We start from the raw sequence: 14,387 nt of genomic DNA, 5'->3' as shown, positions 1-14,387 counted from the left end.
TTTCTTGCACCAATCCAAAGTTACCATCTAGGCTAATGAATAGATTGCCTGAATTCTTCCAGAGAAACAAACACATAAAAGGGGGATCAGCATGTGGACAACATTAGAAATGGATTTCACTAAGACCACTTTTTGTTAATATGTAACACAGCAATTATATACGCCAACATCAATATGACACATTATGCGTATCGGTCTTTTTTGCTATGCTGTGTATAGAGGGAGCTATTATTTATTCTAGCTCCAGTGACACCTTATTAATACCCTCAGCCTCTCCATGTATTTGCAAATTTATATAATAGGGTTATATTGGTAGTGTTAATTGCAACGCCCCCCTCCCCCAGTGAACATATGCCTACTCCTACACATGACAATATGCAAGGTGTCACTGTAGCTGGAAAATGCATCATTGTCTAAATAAACAGAGGTAAAGTGAACAAGGCGCCACATCATTCCAGATGAATTCCAAATTAAATTTCTCAATTGCAAAATTTTGAACATTTACCATCAATATCCCACTTCCACTTTTCGTTAAACTAGTCTATTATCCCCAAAGCGTTTATTTCATTCAATTCATATATCTTGTCATTTGAGACTTGTCGTGCGCAGCTATTTGTACATTCATGATGTACGAAATGCAAATTACACTGTACCTGAATTAAGGCATCATTACCTTCAAGTACCTCCTCTACTACAAATAACATTTAGGGATTCAATCATGTTTCACCGTTATTCATCACCGTTGAACAACGATGCATTCGCGTCGTCTATGTGGTTTACTTCGCGAGGGCAGCTAGGCAGCCCAAGCTTTAGCTGCCCGAGCGAAGTAAACCATGCAGACGGAACGGACATGTTATTAAACAGTGATGGACAATGGTGAAACATTATTGAATCACTTTCAACAACGAACACAAGCTAAATATTGTTTAATTCACATGATTAAACAGGAATATCATTTAATCATTACCACACAGCCTTACAAAAACGGTGATTTCTCTGTTGATATCAGCAATAAAACTACATAATAAAACGTCAACGTTTTGCCGCTACCTGCAAAATATTGAATTCAACTTGTAAGCTTGCATACGCACACAGGATGGGTCCGTGATGATACTTATTGTAATATATTTTCTGCAGACTTTACTTCTAATGTCTTAAAGTCTTGTTTTCGTTGTTGAAAAACTGATTCAATCATGTTTCATGTGACTCCTAACAACATACCTTAGGGCATGCAGGACAAACAACCTTCTTTTCCAATTCGGTAGAGCGCAATTTATATTTGAAGTGGCGAAATTGTTCAAATGCCTCTCCAACAATCCCTCTGTAGAGTGTGTTGAACTGAGGAGAACAAAGTTTAGAAAATGTCATATTACAAATTGTGCTTCATTGACAAATACACACCCCAAAGATAATCAATTTTCTTCAAGATTGCATGATCTATAATTAAATGGGAGAGGAGGTTAGATTTCTGTACTGGAATTTGATAAGTATGTGGATGCAGCAAGGGAGAACAGTGCTGGTCACCAATTGTTTGTCCCAGGTTAAAGAAGAAATAAATAAAACAAGTTTTAAACAACATTTGGCAATCATAACAATCCACAATGACACCCTTTCCTATTTTTCCCTGGAAATTAACTTGAGCATTTAATTAAAAGAATACTGGGGTGTGGTATCTAGAAATTCAGACAACTATTCACACATATGCTCATACTCTCACACCCCTACCCATGTCTACTGGTATCAAACCGAGAAAGATTTATTTATAGGGGAGTTTGAGAACAATAGAATCTCCTCCTTCCATTCTTCATCATTAGAGAGTGAATTTGGAGAAAACCTACTGATAATTACAAACACTCGCTGAGCAGCAAGACCTTCCCTCTAAGCTTTTAATCTAATAAGCTGAGTATCTATTTGTTTTCATGAATTGGAAGACATTCTTTGATGTCTGAGCTCAATCATCTGAAATTACTGGAGCATGAGCCACCCAGGCTGGTGGCTCAGCATAGTATTTGATTAACAGAATGTTTTCTCCAAATTCGTTTCCTAATGATCATAGTTCTGGTGACGCTATGTTGACAATTCAACTGTATTTAACCTGACATTATATATTGAACAATACATGTACTTCTTACTCATACTTCCATCAGCAGCCACTTTTGTTCTATATTGGACACCCTCTGGTACCTAGAGGGATCGTCCATCAAAACATAATAATGGTAAGTGAAGTGACATATGATCTGTGGATCTTTTCGAACAGGTATGCACTATACATGATTACAGTACTTCCAATCTTAAGTTAAAATATTGTGATAGGCAAATTGAGATCAAGACACCCAATGTAAGCTATGATTAGGCTCAAACTCATGTTGAACTTAGGTGGGTGGGATGATAATGCATCACCAGACATTACTCGGTCATTTCACACTCAGGTGCTGTCACAATTTGAGGGTTATGTACTTTTCTGTCAAAATGAAAGGTTTTTGTATTGATAGATGTTGCCTATATTACAACAAAATCAGACTCAGTTATTAACCATGTTAACCGCTAACTAAAAATTTATACAAAGGTGCAAGTAATAGGTTCTGAAATGTTTACTTTGTGTTTATACTTACCTGGGATACCGTGAGATCATTTTTCCAGCGAATTGACTGGCAAATCGCAAGTAAGGAGACCTTCCCTTCAAGGACCAGGAACTCCATCCAATTTAATAGATCCAGATGGAAGGCGACAGCCGGGGTATCAACTGAAGATCCCCACAAGTGGTGTCTCATGAATGTGACACAGTCTTGCTCGCAGTTGCATACAACAATATTGACTGTATGGTGGCGTCCTATTAAGAGAGAGAGAGAGAGAAATCAGAACATTTTGTAGTACATGTACAAAAACTTAAGGTGCCGTCAATTCATGTTGGTTTTCAAAATTAAATTTGCTTGACAAATTTGAGCCAAAATTGGAGAACAAAACTTCACAATCCACTAATGAACCAGAAGTAACTGAATCTTATGAATGTGCATTTTTATTGAATTAATCAAATTTACAAATATCCCCCAAAATATTGCATCCGATAGTTAATTTAGAATTTAAAGCCATATTATAACATTTGCTGAGGAGAACAAAAACAAAAAAAAATTTAATTCTGGTTTTTATACGATTGTAATGTACTTTAGTCAATAACTCTGCAAAAATCAAGACTTTAGGTGCTGTAGTTTTGTCAAAATCCGATATTTTGAATAAAACAATGGAACCGGTGTTTTATTATTACGATGGAAATATTAGTCGAAAACGTATGCACAGTACGTACACGGCGTGCAGGATACACATACACACACACCCCGAGGATCATACCGTATTACAACCACAGGAGTAACATGCATGGGTGCTAGTAGTAAATTCCAATTTTCTATGCTTAACTTAACCTCACTTGTTCGGCTCAAAATTAAAAGGGACATATCTGACAGTAAAAGCTAACATTTTATAGAAAATAAATACTAATCTATTTTTACACAAATGTTATAATATGGCTTTAATATACAGGCTCAAGTTTGTACAATTTAACACTCTTATTTGGTTGCAGATTTGTATTTGCCATCATATTTGTTAAGATACATCAACTTTATGACATGCCTTTATTTTTGGACAATAAATTCCCCATCATTTTGGGTACAGATAGCATGTGCAAAACTAAGGAGAACAATGGTATTATTTTCCTTCATGCACATTTGTATGTGTTTGAAATGTAAATTTTCTTCATTGTAGATTACAACTGATCCTGCTAAAATGTTATACTTGTAAATCCTAGTAAGCTCTGTCATGAGTATTATGTTCAAGGTATATTGATCTATATGAATTAGATGAGTAAATTGTTCATGCCAAGATTACCCTCAACTCCAACGCTTCTTGGCGGAGAGTAAAGCAAAAAAAGGGAATTATTTATTTATACTGGTGCAATTTTGAAACCACGACGGGTGCTTGAAACACGAACGGCCATAGTGCGCCACAGGAGATTACCTTGGATGGCCAACCTTTCTGTGCCCGTATGTGCGACGTGTGCGTACACATGATGATGCAATCACATCATGTGAGATTCTTGTATGCGCAGTTGCTTGCTGCTGTAGCTGTTTGTGGTTTATTTGGGGCCTAGGGTTAGACATGCAATGCTTAAGATATTCAGTTTTAAGTTACAATGTGTTTGGGTGGGGTGTGGGGGTGGTGTACAATGAAGCCTACCTTTTGGTCAAAGACTTGTATGCCAGAACGTGTGGACTGTCCATTTCCACACTTATGGTCCGGCCGCTTGAGATAGGTGACATGATTTGCAGCAGCATATGTTTCCTCATCGACCTACAAATTTTATTTAAATAAATGCAATTATAAGTATAAGGATTATAAAACATATTATATTACATGAGAAGAATGCTTGTGTGACAAAAGACATTAGCTATCAAATTGGAGTTTACACTATCTACATGTATATGTGTACCAAACATAACACATGTCTTTCTGTTCATAATTATTGAAAGTATGAAAGCCTACTACCGGTATTTGCCAAAGGAATATAATAAATGCAGATCAAAGAGAGTGCTAGCTTACTGACTGCATTGTGATCTTACTTGAGAATACTATGAGCATCATTTAGGAGGACATGACAAGTTTTGGAATAATAGTCTCCATCAAAGGAATAGTAATGCTTTTACATGATCTGTGTGGATGTACTTAAGTTTGGTTTGGGTAAAGTGCACCTGAAAATATGAAAATGCACCTGTCGCTATTATACATGTGCCATTTTTAGAAAAAATTGGACCCATCACTGTACCAAAAGTCCAAATTTGCACACGAATTGACAATAGCCTTTACAAATTTCACCATAAGTGGCAAATTTTGACTCAAGTGAGGTAAAATTGGACTCTAAAAAATACCCATCCCCGTATCAGGATTGGTCTAGAAGCACATGGATAAAGACCTGGATTGTAATGATATAGAATATGCATATTATGCTGATCACTCGCACATGTAAGAGTGCAACCAGCATGTAGTCTATCGCTATGGTAGTTAAACCGATTATTACTTCAATTCGACAGCAAATACATGCAAAAGATTGGACCAACAATTCCCCAATATTGATGATTGATTATACTCTCTGCACTGAGAAAGGTTACATTTGACAGAAAATTTACAGTGCAATGAGTGATGTGCATGATTAACTGTTTTTCTATTACCTTCCAAACCTCTGGCTTGTGGAAAGGGAGCTGCTTGGTGTTGTGCATCATTTCTGTGCACTCCCCCACACAAAAATATGCATGGGCTGCACAATCTGTGCACCTCATGTGTTCCTCCTGCAAATCAATCTTCTTGCTACAGTGAAGACACATTTCATTGTCCCTTGGAGTACATGTATCATAGTATGCCTCTATGAGTTCAGATCTGTTCCTCTCCCAGGCTATGTTTTCCTCATGGATTCTGTCATAGTATGATGTTACTGGTACATCAAGATTGCTGTCAAGTGGTGGTCTGTCCACACCTAAAGACAATCCCACGCCAGATGATGGAGCAGTGTCTTTGTACAGCTCAGTCTTACTGCATTTTGTTGTGAAGTCTGGGTTTATTATTTTGCAATCCAATTTTAATTTTTTCACTTTGGTGGTGCCAGCCATCTTCACCTGTGAGACAAGAGACAAATCATAACAAAATTACTGTATTAAAAAATCAGTGTACATACATAGTAGTAGTGCTTTTCTATTCATTTCAGTTCCAAGCAAAATAGGACATGGGTCTAAATGAGAATCAATATTTTGATCAATATATCATGTGACGTGTCATGTCAAAAGGAGACACTTTTGGGCAGGTTATCAATTTTGAGGTTTTTACATATTATAAATATAGAGATATTTTGCTCCACAACACCGTTTTTCCCCAATGAAATGGACATTCCTAAGCGAAGATATTGAGTTCGTAAGTTATGGTATTATATTGTCACATATATGAAGACTAATCTAAAATAATTTGGTATCAACTGAAAGAAGACAATTTCAAATCTTTAAATTGAGTGATGACCAAAAAAAAAATTAAAACTTTAAATCATTCATACTCTTGTTTTTCACCTGCAAATGATGATATGATAATCATGTGTATTGAAATTATGAGATGAATTCCATGTGTACCATTTCTTTTAACATTTAAATTGGATTAAATTTTGACATGTTGTCATTCTGTAACACTACATTGATTCACATTTTTGTATCATAAATATATTTAACATATACAGGGATGCAAGTGACCTGAAGTGATTTTGCAGGAAAAACCTGAAAAAGTGCGCAACTTAGTGCTATAAAGCCTCAAACCGGGCTGAAAATTAAAGTGCGGAAATTTGGAGTAAAAAAAAGCCTGAATTCCTGCAAAAGCAGGAAAACTTGCATCCCTGATATATTTAATAAAAAGAGAAATTCTGTAGTTTTTAAAAGCTGCATCTTCACAGATCCCCTCTACTGTCGCTTTGTGGGTTGTATTGTAGTTTGGACGTAATCCCCCGCCTAACCACAGCATATTTTCATTGCTCTGACCAGCATCCAAGTAAAGATATCGGTAATTGGAATCGCCGTCCATCATAAGACTGGATATAGATCAGATATTCATCTGTATATCATTTCCTAACACTAGGGGTAGTAGGTCAATCAGGCTTTAAAAAAGGGCTATGTTTCAAATTTCTTTTTAAGGAACCAGCTTATTTGATGCGGTATGATCTCCTGAGCATTTTGACACCTTTTTCATCCAAATCACCCCCCACCAAAAAAAAAATGCTGGCGAAAACAAATATTTGGACAGGGGGCTCTGAAAATCAATAATTTCACCAACAATCATTCAAGTCAAAATTTCTTTAATATGTTTCTGTTTACTGAAATCATGCATAAGCAACTTAAATGCCAGTAAAATAATGTTTCAAGGCTTAAAACTTTTGATTTATAATAAAAAAATTGACATTTCCATATATTAACATTTTGGTTAGATCTAAGAAAAAATGTATTTTACATAAAATTATGACATGAAAGCTAGAATAGGCCCCTACATGTAAAATTGCATTCCAAAGTAAGTCAACAGATATAAGTTAAATTTTATATCATGTTTTGCTATGTTTGCAGTTTTGAAAATGTTTAGCATCAAGTGTCATTTACAATGGAAATTTCCCAACCTTGCACATATTTTTAAAGTTTTAATTGGGTTCCTAAAATAATTTGAATGTCTGACTTCATGTACAAATTCCTTGATAAAAGGAACCTCCCAGCCAAGTTTAACAGAAATTGGGAGTTATTTTTTAGAATTGACAATTCAAGCGATTTGTGTTTCGGAGGCTTCAGTTAACAACACAAATGATCATAAAAGTAAAATATTTGGCTAACTATGAAAAAAATAGGTAAAAATTATCACAATTACCAATTTTCATGCTTTGCTTCCAAGTATTGAATTTCAGTTGTGACAAAAAGTAAATTATGACAGCAAGTCATGAAATGAGTTTTTTGTTTGTTTCGGAAGTAGTTTTTTTAAAAGAACACGGTTGGGATCATGTAGAAGCTGTTATTTTCTTGTGTGTATTGAATCAATAATTCTATGTGGTAGATTTTGTAGATTTATCACACTTTAATTTTTTCACCCATTTGTTTAGTATGGTGTTAACTTGCATGTGAAGCCTCCAAAACAGACTTTCTTGGGTATCAATATATTTTTCAAACATTAACCATAATATCAATACTTTTTTTTAAATTTATGACATTCTGCACATATCAAGTACCCTTAACAATTACAATGCAGATATCTGTATGAAACACACCAATTTAGATGTACAACGATGATAATTAATCTTATTGTTGTTTCGAGGCTTCATTTGTTTCAGAGGCTTCAAATGTTAAAGGAAAGTTTGTATTGGGTCCCATTTTCAAACGGTGATGTATATCTTCACTGTTTAAAAACAGGTGACTTTAGGATCTACTTTGCTACATTTTGATAAATAGATTGGATGAGCTATTTTATTTATATTGACAGTTTGTTTCAGAGGCTTCAAAAGAGTTAACGGAAACTTGCCTCTATGAAGTCAAGATTTTATAAAATTTTAAAAGCTTGCAAATCTGCTCATTTTTGTTACCCATTTCAAGTTAAGTTATCAACTGTTATGAATCAAGAAGAAATGAAGAAATAACAAAAAAATTATGAACCAAAGCTATACCCACAAAGTTTGTTAACAATTGTTAACGCAAAATGAAGCCTCCGAAACGACAAATATCAAATTACGGTTCTCAAAAATACAGGGCTGTTCACAATTAAAACTAATGTGGCAGTTTTTACTGAGCATATGACTACACTTTCAGCATAAGAAAAATTATCCATGAACTAACTGAAGAAAACACAGGCTTTCCAAAAATGTTACTATTTTTTTAGTACCGGTATATTAAAAAGGTCATATTTATGTGCATTTTAGCCTGCCAAAACTGAACGCAGTAACTCCCAAAGATGATTATGCTACCCAAGGTAGCTGCTAACTAGATGAATTATGTGGCCAAAAATCGTGGAATTCTGTAGCTTTATCAGACCACTACGTATCAAAATGTTGAAAATCCAAAGTTACACCCGTTACCTTGAAAGTGACCATATGATAGTAAGTAATAATTGAATACCTGAGTAGAAGAAAGGCCCAACTCCATCAAAACTGTTTTGAGATATTAAGAAAAACTTAATAATAATTTGGAAAAGTTTTATAGACAGCTTGTTTTTTCATCTTCAGGGGACCTTTAGGGGCTGTGCAATAATTATGAGCCTGGTGGGGTAAAATTCTAAAATCACTTGGCCCCCCTCTCGCCCGCCAAAAAATCTTCCCTCCCTTCAACATGCCAAATTTTGGGATCCCAATTTGCAAACTTTAAATGGTCTATATGTATGTTGCGAGCGCAGCGAGCAGGAAAATCTGCATATTTAGGCGTTTCCGTGCTGTTTTCCTAATCCTTTTTAGAGCGTTTTAATAAAAAGGCGCCCAATGAATGTGTGCCAAAATTGCTTGCCCTCGGCTTGCCAAAAATTGCTTGCCCACCCCCTTTCGGCTTGCCAAAAATTTCTTGCCCCCCAATTTTACCCTCCCCAGGGCTCATAATTATTGCACAGCCCCTTAATACATGAACATACAATATCACATATACATTCGAAATTATATATGATGTCCCATGGCAACGGTACAGACAGGTCTTAATGTCAGCTGGAGTTGGGCCCTTCTTCCACTAATAATATACTGCAAGTGGCAGTTCCGTAAGCAGATGTGTTATAAATAGCTACAGAAATTTAATAATAATTATCCATTAATTGCACAAGTAGAAGCACGTATTTAGCAAGAAAGTTTATTGTAGTGAAAAGCAGATTTCATGGATGAACAAAATTCCTCTTCAACCCAATATTTGTGGGAGAAGGGCCAAACTCCATGGAGTTGAGCCTTTCTTCCATGCAAACCATGATTTAAAAGTGTAACAGTACGTGGAAGACTATTTAGAGAGTGGATTTTGGCTCAGCAGTCACACACAAGGAAGAACAGTCTGCTGGCAATGAAATGTTGGGTCTAACTCATTTTTGTAACAAAAATGGAGTTGGGCCCTTCTTCCACTCAGGTATTCAATTTCTTTCTTAATTGACTGTTTTACTTCATTCCTAACTTTTGGATACAATTAAAATACCTGTACAGTGTCATTTGATCTAAACCAGGCCTTCTCAAAATTTTATTTGAAGTACTACCAACTGGAAAATTTCAGTGATCATGAAGTGCCAACAGATATTCAAAATCTTAAAAACAAGCAGATTGTGTTTACTTTTTAAAAGCCATAATTCAGTGAAAAGTTCTTTTGATATATGTATGAATTTTAATATTAACATTTAGGCCTTTTTATGGATTTTACAACAAGTTGAAGTTAAGTTTATCATTCAATTGCAATGTGTGACTCAACATGTTAAAGTTTAAGGACTTTATGTAAATGAACTTGTATGTTCTATTGAATGATAAGTGAGCCATTGTCACTTGTTGTAATATCCATAAAAGGCCAAATGTTAATGACTTAAAAAGTCATTGTGTATATCAAGTTTATGAGCTCTTGAAATTTATGGTCTTTTATTAGTTATGATGTGCAAAGTACTTTGTTGATTGGCTATATTCTGACAAATAAGGTTATTGATTTGGAGCTCACACACCTAAAATGTGGAAGGGAATGCATGCGTAACCATGTTCCTTATCAAACACACCATCATTTACTCAAATTATATGCAAGCAATAAGAAAAATATAAAATATGATAACATACAAAAGTAAAATAAAATAAAATGCATACACAAAACTGACTCTTTTATACCAGAAAGAATGACAATCAAATATGCATCACATGCCTTTTTAAGTGCTTTGTCTAACACTTAAATTTGCCCTGAATGATGCCGAGCATACAACCAATTCTTTCTATAAAAGTGTCATAAAAACATATAAATAATAAACACAAATTATATTATCTTGTGTACTTTTAATTAATGCCAGTGTGTATTTCATATATATTTTTGTGTAATCTGTACGATTAAGGTAGGCCTATTAAGGGTTTTTAGTAATGTATTGGTTTTGTATTACTTTTGTTCAGCGCCTTGAGGTGTATGCGTAAGGCGCTATAAGAATGCGGTTTTGTTGTTGTTGTTGTTGTTGTTGTATCACCATGTTCACTCAATGTTATTGAAATGAACAACATAAAGATGAAAATGTACACTAAAGTAAGAATCAAATAATATTTTTAAGTTCAAATTGTGATAGATGGATCTTGAAAGTTAAACATGAGTGTGAACTTCAAACAAAACCAAAATTGTTTTGTAATATGACAAGTTATCATTAGGATTTTGAATAAAGTAACATAGCAAATGTAAGAACAACATGTATTAATCAAATTACTTAATATTTTTGGAAGCAATTTGGAATAAAAAGTCTAAAGGAAATTCCAAAAAGAAAAGTATGAAATAAATCAATTAAATGAATCACAATTCATTTGAGCTCAGACAAAACTTTGCAAAAAAGTTATCTAAAAGCTAGTACGTCCATGCTAAAAGTTATCAAAACTTCAAACTACAAATATTTTTTTTGCAACCATAACTTAATGTGGAACATTGACATAATTATGAGAAAATTAGACAAGGATATCTGGCATACCTGAAACAATATAAAAACAGGAAAAGTTGTGATGATGAAGAATATGTGTCCATGGCCATTGACCGCTGAATGCTGCAGATGATGTAATTGATCTATTGTGTAATGTTAAAACTATGTTGCCAGATCCCTTGTGCTTGGTTGAATCTATTAATTGAAGAGGGGGTGCTCATAGGTCAATGTACTTTATCAATAGGGGAGGTTTTGAGGCTATTACTTAAAGTCATGTGTGAACATATATGGTTACTCTGCTATGTTTTTTCTGGCTAATATTAGTAATAAAAAAATGTTGAACATTTTTGGTTTTTGACCAGAAGTGACCCCTTTTGACCTTTGATCCCAATTCTGTGGTATAACTTTTAGACACTGCCTGAAAGCATGTGGCTATATGATGGCTGATTAGGCTATTGAAACTTGATGTTGAGTTTAGCGTCCAATTTTTTTCAGCTCATAATGAGGCAACTATTTCATTATTCATTATTCATTATTTTCAAGGTTTCATTATCATGATTATCAGCAGCCTTTTAACAATGCTTATATGCGCTTTTGTTCATTCTAATTGGGTATCGCAAGTCGCAATATAATGTCACAAACACACATACATGTAAGCATTTATAAAAGTATAATTATCGTGCTTCTTGTTTTTCAAGTTTTAAAAGAAACTAAATGTATTCCGAAGTATACCACGCCAGTCTTCTTCACTCCAATTTGTACTAACCTCTACGATACATTTGAGGATAGGGGAAATGGGGGGGGGTTGACTCATTAAATACAAAAATAACAATCATGCAGAACATTATGAAATACATTTTTGGCACCAATTTGTCAAAACTAAGTCTTTCCTAGTTTAAATTATTTAGAACATCAACAATCTGGTAAAAACATTTTGGCTAGCTTGATTTCTCTTCTAGTCTATCCTGGTATCCCAAAGGTATAATTCAAATAATTGGATAGAGCAAGGGTCAAAAACCTGTATATTTTTAATGCTAAAATATTTAGATGGATTAATCTAATAGTTCTCAAGGCTTTTTATAGTTTTTGAAGGGTCAAAAAAAAAAAAAAAGGGGTTTAAACATTTTGCAGAACAAATTTTCTTTCTGGTTTAGTAGTAATTTGCAAAATAATGAATTATTTTCAGATTTTACATCTCAAACACCGCACAAAATTCATAGGCAAATATGCATCACTTTGGCACAAAGCTTGACCTTTCACCACTTTTATATTAGTGCGCCCACTTGATCCCAAGTAGCTGTTTTGTCTACCAAAGAAGCTAGACGATGAACAATAAAATTGGGATCTTGTTGGCGCATCTTTTTGTGATGCAGTAAAAAGCCCACATTGTGCTACGCGTTGAACATTGAAATGCTGTTCGGAGAGTCAGGTAACGTTACGTTAATAATACAGGCATGTAAAAATGTGCGAAAATGGGAAATTTTGACCTTTGACCTCTGTTAACTATATGCGCCATCGAAATCCCAAAAACTTTTTGCTGAAAAATGAAACTTACCATTGAGGTCTTTAATTTCAAACTTGTTCGGACTTGGGATCTTGATGGCGCAGCCCGTTATGATGCTTTGAAGTTTGCACGAGGGCGCTTTTCATCAAAATATTGGATTTGCTGATTTTGTGCGTACATCAAGATCCCAATTTTTTTCTTGGTTTTTATAATGTAACCATTTGGTACCTGTACTTTAGAAAAATACAAAATGTAGGTTGGGATGATGATGGCGCACAATGTTATGCACCTCCAAAGTTTACCATTTGCAAGTAAGGCTCAGAGAGGCTGAAATTTCAAGAATTTTTTTAAGCTGAACGAGGGCGCTGTGCACGCTCATATTTTATATATGTGAGTTGTTGGTGCTAATATGTACCAAAATTATTTTTTAGAGACAATTCTATTTTTTTTGTATCCCAACCCCCCTGGGCCCTTATTCATCCATGTACATTGGCTCTTAATAAATTTATACTGAATATAGAGTAGGCCTAAAATGAAAGACAAAGATAAAAAAGACTAGTTTATGTCTCAGACGTCAATCAAATCAGGAAGGTCGATTCATCTGGCTGGTGCCGATTTTTTCTCCCAGCTTGACCCAAAACGCATTGCAAAAATGTACTATCATGACTATCTAGCACTCCACTGGTCTCTTTTGACTTTTAAAGGGTAAACTTTATTAAAAATTAAAAAATACAATTAAAAAAAAAAAAAAAAAAAATCTGATTTGGATGATATTATGAACTCCTCATTCACATGCATGCTTGATATGACTGACCCGGAGACTGACCTATGACCGACTGTTATTGCTCTATTTATTAATTCACCTGTTATTCATACCCTGAAACTTTGATTGCGGTACCCACAAGATGGGCACGGTGACGTTGTGACGTCACACTGATGGCCTCAAATGCTATTTGTGCATGTGTCCTTGACTATTAATGCTTCACATTGTCATGAAAGGATTCAAATTAAGATAGACACACAATTTCACCACGGATCCTGTAGGATAGGCCTATCTTTCACTTTTCACTTAAAATTTGATTAAGAGACCCACATACATGTAGGTCATAGCACCCAAGAAAAATTTTGCAATTGGGCTATTTTTAAAGTGCATATTCCAGTATTATAGCCACTGCCGTGGCAAAAAGACTAAGCTAGCTGGACAAATACAAGTTTTACTATCTTACCCTATCATGTCCAACTCAACTTTGAGAGTGACATCATGTCATGACTGTAAACTACCAAGACTAGTACAGGTACAGTACAGCTAGCTCACGGCTGGCCTGGTTCATAATGCATACATGGATCAATGGATGAGTGCAGAGTGACTACCGGTAGTGGTGAGGCGTTTTACATGTTTAGCACATAGATCGTGAGATGCATGCATGCATATAAAGGACGTGATGGTGGATGTTCCTCACTAACAACATGAAGTCAAATCATGTATAGAATCCAGATCAGAATCCTTGTTATTGATTATTATTGCACTTGATGTCTTGCGGAATTCATACGGACAGCCACCACACTACCTCATCAGCAAGATCAGAGCGGCTAGTCTCGGGCCAATCTGTGGCTATCACGACAGTCACGACTGTTTTAGAACCGACACAAACCGGCTGTGAAGGAGACTGCACTTCGGCCTACGTGGTTGAAACCCTTTTGTTTTTCAGTGTTTTTTATGGTTTTTCTCATTTTGCTC

At 35.1% G+C, this 14,387-nt stretch overlaps 1 protein-coding gene and 1 long non-coding RNA gene across 2 annotated transcripts; both read right to left on the bottom strand.

Moving 5' to 3' along the window:
* Positions 1–8: 8 nt before the first annotated feature.
* On the bottom strand, positions 9–2,829 carry LOC140144441 (uncharacterized). The gene is made up of 3 exons (XR_011857891.1): positions 2,613–2,829; positions 1,222–1,338; positions 9–55 (listed from the first exon to the last, which is right to left on the bottom strand). It is a non-coding gene; the product is annotated as an uncharacterized lncRNA (long non-coding RNA).
* A 994-nt stretch (positions 2,830–3,823) lies between these two features.
* Positions 3,824–11,339, bottom strand: LOC140144450 (uncharacterized). Its single transcript, XM_072166260.1, has 4 exons — positions 11,197–11,339; positions 5,217–5,657; positions 4,228–4,341; positions 3,824–3,838 (listed from the first exon to the last, which is right to left on the bottom strand). Exons 2-4 carry the CDS (start codon positions 5,649–5,651, stop codon positions 3,824–3,826), a joined length of 564 nt encoding a protein of 187 aa, XP_072022361.1. The 5' UTR covers positions 5,652–5,657; positions 11,197–11,339.
* Between the last annotated feature and the right edge of the window lie 3,048 nt (positions 11,340–14,387).

Source organism: Amphiura filiformis, unplaced genomic scaffold (genome assembly GCF_039555335.1).
Source record: "Amphiura filiformis unplaced genomic scaffold, Afil_fr2py scaffold_55, whole genome shotgun sequence".
Taxonomy (NCBI): domain Eukaryota; kingdom Metazoa; phylum Echinodermata; class Ophiuroidea; order Amphilepidida; family Amphiuridae; genus Amphiura; species Amphiura filiformis.
Note: the sequence above shows the minus strand (reverse complement) of the source record. Positions and strands in the feature narration are given on the sequence as shown.